At 40.0% G+C, this 8,410-nt stretch overlaps 1 protein-coding gene across 1 annotated transcript in view; it reads right to left on the bottom strand.

Annotated features, from left to right (window-relative positions):
- asap2b (ArfGAP with SH3 domain, ankyrin repeat and PH domain 2b) overlaps window positions 1-8,410 on the bottom strand; it is a gene marked incomplete at its 3' end in the record, with an annotated part of 35,332 nt that overhangs the window by 15,482 nt on the left and 11,440 nt on the right. The window contains 3 exon segments of the mRNA XM_014026467.1: window positions 3,503-3,588; window positions 5,056-5,185; window positions 5,442-5,491. Coding sequence (XP_013881921.1) covers window positions 3,503-3,588; window positions 5,056-5,185; window positions 5,442-5,491 — 266 coding nt within the window.

Genomic DNA, 8,410 nt, shown 5'->3' with positions numbered 1-8,410 from the left:
TTAAATTCCAGTGAAATATATTTATGTTTGTGGTTGTAATGTGACAAAATATGGAAAAGTTCAAGGGGTATGAATACTTTTGCAAACCACTGTATTGTCCATAACGAACACCATATTCAAACATAAGGGTGTCCATAAGTGCTCTTGGCACCAGGACACCCTAGGCCGCAGTTCGATGATCGACTTTGTTGTCGTTTGATCTGATCTGCAACCGCCTGTCTTGGACACTCGGGTAAAGAGAGTGGCAGAGCTGTCAGCTGAACACTACCTGGTGGTGAGTTGGCTCAGATGGTGGGGGAGGATGCCGGTCAGACCAGGCAGACCCAAACGTATAGTGAGGGTCTGCTGGGAACGTCTGGCAGAGTCTCCTGTCAGATGGAGCTTCAACTCACACCTCCAGGAGAACTTTGAACACATTCCAGGGGAGGTGGGGGACATTGAGTCAGAGTGGGCCATGCTCCATGCCTCCATTATCGAGGCGGATTCTTTGAGCTGTGGACGTAAGGATGTTGACGCCTATCGTGGCGGCAACCCTCAAACCCGCTGGTGGACACTGGTGGTAAGGGATGCTGTCAGGCTGAAGAAGGAGTCCTTTCAGGTCTTTTGGGCCTGTGGGACTCCGGAAGCAGCTGATAGGATCGTCAGTCCAAATAGACTGCCGACCGGGTGGTCGCTGAGGTAAAAACTTGGGCATGAGAGGAGTTCGGAGAGGCCATGGAAAAAGACTTCCGTACGGCTTTGAGGTGATTCTGGTCCACTATCTGGTGTCTCAGGAGGGTAAAGTGGTTTGCCGTCAACACTATTTATGGTGGGGATGGTGCGCTGCTGACCTCAACTCGGGACATTGTGGGTCGGTGGGCGGAATAATTCGAAGACCTCCTTGATCCCACCGACACATCTTCCCATGAGGAAGCAGAGCCTGGGGACCCTGGGTCGGACTCTCCAATCTCTGGTGCCGGGGTCACTGATGTGGTTAAAAAGCTCCTTGGTGACAGGGCACCGAGGATGGATGAGATTCAACCAAAGTTCCTTAAGGCTCTGGATGTTGTGGGGTTGGGTTGGTTGATGCGACTCTACAATATTGTGAGGACATCGGGGGCAGTTCCGCTGTAAAAAGGGGGACAGAAGAGTGTGTTCCAAATATAGGGGGATCACACTTCTAAACCTCCCTGGTAAGATCTATTTAGGGGTCCTGGAGAGGAGGGTCCGTTGGATGGTCGTATCTCGGATTCAGGAAGAGCAGTGTGGTTTTGGTCCTGGTCGTGGAATGCTGGACCAGCTCTACACACTCAGCAGGATCCTGGAAGGTACTTGGGCCCTTTGATATAGGCCGTTAGGTCCCTGTACGACCGGTGCCCGAGTTTGGTCCGCATTGCTGATAGTAAGTCAGACTCGTTTCCAGTGAGAGTTGGACTCCGCCAAGGTTGCCCTTTGTCACCGATTCTGTTCTTTTATGGACAGAATTTCTAGGCGCAGCCAAGGTGTTGAGGGAATCCGTTTTGGTGACCTTAGGATTGCATCTCTGCTTTTTGCGGATGATGTGGTCATATTGGCTTCATCTGATCGTGATCTCGAGATTTCACAGGAGCGGTTTGCAGCAGAGTGTGAAGCGGTCAGGATGAGGATCAGTGCCTCCAAGTCCAAGACCATCGTCTTGAGTTGGAAAAGAGTAGGGTGCCTTCTCCGGGTCGGGAGGAGGTCCTGCCCCAAGTGGAGGAGTTTAAGTATCTCGGGGTCTTGTTCATGAATGAGGTAAGAGTGGAGCGGGAGATAGACAGGCAAATTGGTGCTGTGTCTGCAGTGATGCGGGCGCTGTACCGGTCTGTCGTGGTGAAGCAGGAGCTGAGTCAAAAAGCGAAGCTCTCGATTTTCCGGTCGGTCTACGTTCCAACTCTCATCTATGGTCATGAGCTTTGGGTAGTGACCGAAAGAACAAGATCGTGGATACAAGCGGTCGAAATGAGTTTCATCCGTAGGGTGTCTGGGCTCTCCTTTAGAGATAGGGTGCGAAGCTCAGTCATCCAGGAGGGACTCAGTAGAGCCGCTGCTCCTCCACGTTGAGAGGAGCCAATTGAGGTGGCTCGGGCATCTGGTTAGGATGCCTCCGTGGTGAGGTGTTCTGGGCACATCCCAGTCGAAGGAGACCCAGAGGAAGACCCAGAACACACTGGGGGTACCATATTTCTTGGCTGGCCTGGGAATGCCTTGGGATTCCCCCAGACGAGCTGGCCCAAGTGGCTGGGGAGAGGGAAGTCTGGGTCTCTCTGCTTAGGCTGCTGCCCCCGCGACCCGACCCTGGATAAGTGGAAGAAAACCGATGGACGGACGGACAAGTCCAAATATGAATTTAATAACTTGGGCACAGATCAGACTTTTCTTCTACTTTTAAATGATTCACGGTTTCATTGCTGCTAAAATGAAAACAGGATTCGTACTTCCAAGGTTATAATAGTTTTGGATTTTTCATTATAGTTTAATTTTATTTTGTTGTTATTTTTCTTTCAATTCAGTTAATTTTAATTAGTTTTTAMAGTGAATTTGCTAGTTTTTATTAGTTATTATTGCATTTTTAATGCTTATTTTAGTTTAGTTTAGTTTTTATTAATTCTAGTATTAGTTTTTTGTAGTTTGAATAAACATATTTGCCAATGCATCCTCAAGCTTGTGATGTTCCTGGGAGTTCACTAACCAACAGCTTTGATTTTTTACCTGGATTACTGAGATGCATCAACACATTACCAACAGCTATTTCGTCGCTAGTTAAAGCAGTCCATTATAGCGACAGCTTCATAAAATAATTGCATAACTCAGTTTTGCCAACAAAGGACTTGGGTGATTATTTTAGGACAATGATAATAGTTGTCTCCCACCCGGTGCTACCTGCTGCTTGTTTTTCATGGGAGCTACTGAGAGAAGCTAGCGTGCCATCTTGAGTGAGCTTGATTCATGCAGTTTTTCCCTTGAGAAATATTCTACGTATTTTATCCTGTTTCTACTACAAGACACATGCCTTTTTTTTTCTCGTAGCCATATTCAAAGAAATCCCAAAGTGGACGTTGCAGCTTTCTCCCAACTTTTGTTGTAATCAGGCAGATGATGCTGAGCAGCAGCAGATTGCAAACAAGAGTTGTTACGGATCATGAGGTGCCATAAGCTGCCTACAACTAATATGAAACTACTCAATTTAAAAAAAAGATCCACATAGCTCAAAATAAATTGACAAACACTAAAACTAAGGATATTCTATCTATAATTATAGTTAGTTTTAGTTAGATTTGTAAAAAGATTATACAGTTTGTGAGTTATCATTTTTTCATTTTATCACAGTTTTTATTTATTTCTAGTTAACTAAAATGTTTTTTCAATTTCAGTTTTCGTTATTTAGTTAATTTTCTTTAACTGTAATAACCCTGCTTACTTCTTCCTTTTTAATTTATTTAAATCCGACAACTTCAATAAAGTAAGTGATTGAACAAAGATGTTTGTGGTGTTTCTGACTTACTTGCACTGAGCGTGGAAGTACTGGATGAGGTTCTGCAGGAAGTCCACACCTTTCTTCAGTTTGATCTCATTCACTTTAAGCAGATACTGCAGAAAAACAGACACATTTATAAATACTTCCATAAGTATTTATAATTGACACTATTTTTTCCACATTAAGACTGGAATGAGGGGAACGAAGCTGTCTGAGTGGAACGGTTGCAGCGGGACGCATCAGTGGTTCTTGGGGGAGCTGGAACCTGATGTGTCTTGCACCACTTTCCATTGAAGACGTAGATGATTTGTATATATTTGAATTTATGATAACTGATTTCTGCTGATCAACGGAGGTGGATTTCTGCTATTTCAAAAAGTGAAAGCGACCCTAACAGTGGTCCGGGCCGTTGAGAAGCTGTTGGGCGTATTGGAAGGTTTCTGCCGGGCTGGGAGCACACAGACAGTTGCTGGGGGAGATAAATCGCAAACTGGATGTGATTCTGATGAGAATTGCAGCCCAGGAGCGAGCCTCTAGCATGTAGGATCACATCTGGGTGAAGCTCCAGACGGTGAGAGGCGAGGAGGACCCCGAATTCGGCCTATTGGAACTTTTCGCCACTTTCAGAGATGCAGTGAAGACACTAAAAAGCAGCAGGAAATTCAAGGCTGCTTTGTCCCAAAACAGATGTGTTTACCTATCGGCTCCCAACGACATGGCCTCGACGCCATGCTTATCTGAAACTCCCCAAGGATGATAGGTCAACAAGGGCTTGATTCCCTCCCACCCCCATCACCCGTGTTGGACCTGGCCGTGAACCCAAGGCTGAGGAGGAGGAGATTCTGAACTCTGGTGAGACGAGCAAGAGATAATAAGATCATGTGACTCTGGACTCTGGTGGGGGCTAGGTTCGGGTCCTAGCACGGACACCCACCCTCAACGTCACCGACTCCACTGAACCCTGCCCCAGGCTGTGTTGCTCTATCGCGAGTCGTTTTTTGCGCATATGATCTTATGTTTCTGATGTAAACATAGGATCAGAGCAATTTTTTTAACTCAACTTTCCTATTATGTATTTCCAGCTGTTAAAGGCAGCACGACCCCTGCTGGTTGCTGCATGACGTGTTCGCCTGTTCCCTCATGTTTTGTCATTTGTGTCTTCTTGAATGGGTGCTCTTAAATGTAATTTCATAGTGATTTATACAATGAAAATAAAGACATCATCATCATCATCAAAAATAAACAGATTAAAGTGTTATGGGACAATCTGATTTTAATTTTTTGTAAAGATAAAGACCATTTTATAAACATTTACACTATTAGTTTCATATTTTATGGTTATTTTATATTTTATTAGCTAGTGCTAATAGCTGTAGCACTTTCTGCTGAAATATTCTGATCGCTCCGCTGCTTCTAACTGTGTCATGTGTAAATGATAACAGTGTAAATGTTTATAAACCAGCATTAAATTTCTCAGATAAAGTTGCTTTAAGGCGACAGCTTTGACTCGTCAGTCCAGACAGAAAGAAAGTGAAAGTTTTAGGTAATCAGTGAAAATAAAAACAGAACCATGTTCTGACCTCACACATCTGAAGCTGAAACATTCTTCTTTCCTTCTCCATGTCCTCGGCGATTTCTCCTCCTCTGAACTCGGTCCGAATCATTCCGTGTTGCTTGGCGTGTTCCCGCTTCTCCTTCTCAATCTTTGCTCTGCAGACAATAAAAACCACATTAAAACATAATGAAAACACTTGAAACTGTCACACTTGGTGCACTAATTGTTCTAAATATGATTCACGTTGTTTAAAATGTGACACAACCAAAACACCAAATAGAAACTACTCTAAACCTCCACTTTTACTGCTCATGGATCAGCAGTAATTCTGCTCATTATTTATTATTTTATGAACTGATGTGTCTGTTTCTGTGTTAGCATATAAAAAACAAAGCTGGTTTTATTTCTTACAGCTTGGTTTCATATTCCTTCCAGGACCTGTCGAACGGCTTCTTTAGGTCCTGAAGAAAATACAGAAACATCACCAAGTTAGTTAGTGATAATACCATGATAATAACTCTGATAACATGAGAGTGTATTTTTTACTGATAACATAACCCTGATAATAACGTGTGTATGTTTATTACTGATCACATGATAATAACCCTGATAATAACATAAGTGTGCTTATTACTGATAACATAACAACCCTCATAATAACATAAACATGTTCAGTATTGATAATAGCATATTAATAACCCTGGTAATAACATGCGTGTTGTTTTATTACTGATAACATGATAATAACCCAGACAATTGCATGAGTGTAATTATTACGGCTAATAACATGATAATAACCTTGGGAATAGCATAAGTGCGTGTTTAGTACTTATAACCAAGGTTATAATAGTTTTTGATTTTTCATTATAGTTTAGTTTTATTTTGTTATGACCTTTTTCTTTCAATTTAGTTAATTTTAATTAGTTTTTACAATGAATTTGCTAGTTTTTATTAGGTATTATTGCATTTTTAATATTTAGTTTTAGTTTAGTTTTTATTAGCTCTAGTATTAGTTTTTTATAGTTTGAATAAACATATTTGCCAATACCTCCTCAAGCTTGTGATGTTCCTGGGAGTTCACTAACCAAAAGCTATTTGGTCGCTAGTTAAAGCAGTCCATTATAGCGACAGCTTCATAAAATAACTGCGTAACTCAATTTTGCCAACAAAGGACTTGGGTGAATATTTTAGGACAATGATAATAGTTGTCTCCCACCCGGTGCTACCTGCTGCTTGTTTTTCACGGGAGCTACTGAGAGAAGCTAGCGTGTCAAGATAGTCATAGTTAACCATCTTGCGTGAGATTGATTCATGCAGTTTTTCCCTTGAGAAGTATTCCACCTATTTTATCCTGTTTCTACTACAAGACACATGCTTTTTTTTTCTCGCAGTCATATTCAAAGAAATCTTAAAGTGGATGCTGCCGCTTTCTCCCAACTTTGGTTGTTGTCAGGCAGATGATGCTGAGCAGCAGATTATAAACAACAGTTGTTACCATGAGGTGCCGTAAGCTGCTTACAGCTAATGTGAAACTACTCAATAAAAAAAAACATCCACAAAGCTCAAAATAAATTGACAAACACTAAAACTAAGGATATTGTATCTATAATTATAGTTAGTTTTAGTTAGTTTTGTAAAAAGATTGAACAGTTTTAGTCAGTTATTGTTTTTTCATTTTATTACAGTTTATTTTAGTTAACTACTTTGAAGGACTTATCCATGCATTCATAACAACTCGTCTGGATTACTGCAACTCTTTATATAGAGGGATGGATAAATCGCAGATTCAGCGACTTCAAAWGATCCAGAATGCAGCAGCACGGCTTCTCACAGGAACCAGGAAGCATGACCAATTCTGGCATCTTTACACTGGCTACCCGTCTTTTATCGAATGGATTTTAAGATTCTTTTGTTAACTTTTAAAGTTTTAAATGGGTTAGCCCCCCCCCCCCATATCTTCGGGACCTTTTAAATTTCCAGTCTGTGTCCAGAACCCTGCGATCAAATAATCAGTTATTACTTACAGTTCCTCGAACTTGACTTAAGAGGAAAGGAGATCGAGCTTTTTCTGTTGCTGCTCCTGTTTTATGGAATAATTTACCTTTCCAGATTAGATCTGYCCACAKCCTGGATCATTTTAAATCGCTTCTTAAAACTCATTTTTATTCTTTGGCATTTAATTGATGTATTGTTTTTTGCTCTGTTTTGTCATTTGTGTTGTTCTTGTACAGCAATTTGGTACAGCTTTATGCATGTTGTAAAGTGTTATATAAATAAATTCGACATTGACATTGACAACTAAAATGTTTTTTTTTTCAATTCTAGTTTTCGTTATTTAATTTGTTTTAGTTAACTATAATAGCTCTGCTGATAACGTGATGACTCTAGTAATAGCATTAGTGTGCGTTTATTACTAATAACATGAATACCCTGATAATAACATGAGTGTGAGATCATTACTGATAAAATAATTACCTGATATCACGAGTATGCTTTTATTACTGATAATAACACAAGTATGTGTTTATTACTGATAACATGAGTATGCTTATTTTACTGATAACACAACTGTGTGTTTATTACTGATAATAACACAACTGTGTGTTTATTACTGATAATAACACAACTGTGTTTATTACTGATAACACAACTGTGTGTTTATTACTGATAATAACACAACTGTGTTTATTACTGATAACACAACTGTGTGTTTATTACTGATAATAACACAACAGTGTGTTTATTACTGATAATAACACAACTGTGTGTTTATTACTGATAATAACACAACTGTGTTTATTACTGATAACACAACTGTGTGTTTATTACTGATAATAACATGAGTATGCATTTATTACTGATAATATGACTGTTCATTACTGATAACACGAGTGTGTTTTTACTACTGATAACATGAATGTTTTTATTACTGATTATAACATGAGAGTGTGTTTATTTATGATAACATGAGTATGCATTTTACTGACAACATGACTATGCATTTATTAATAATAACATGACTATTCTAGATTCAAGTGTTTTACTGTCATATGCGCAGCACACAGCAGTTACACTGTACAATGAACTTCTTACTTTGCAGTTCCTCCTTTTACTGATAGTCCGAGAGATTAAAAACAAAGTACAAAAAAAAGGTACAAAGTACAATGTACAATAGAGTATAAAAGTAGAGTGGACAGAATTATAGACCAGTATTTACAGTTTTTACAGTATTTATAGACAAGTAGCAGCAGAATGTGTAGTGCAAAAGTCACCGTATATAGGTAAACATCAAACATGATATAGACCAGACAATATAGACATCACCATTTTACAGTAATTACATAAACCAGTGTTATACAGTATTTAACAATATTATAGAC

This window comes from Austrofundulus limnaeus, unplaced genomic scaffold (assembly GCF_001266775.1).
Source record: "Austrofundulus limnaeus strain Quisiro unplaced genomic scaffold, Austrofundulus_limnaeus-1.0 Scaffold557, whole genome shotgun sequence".
NCBI lineage: Eukaryota > Metazoa > Chordata > Actinopteri > Cyprinodontiformes > Rivulidae > Austrofundulus > Austrofundulus limnaeus.
Note: the sequence above shows the minus strand (reverse complement) of the source record. Positions and strands in the feature narration are given on the sequence as shown.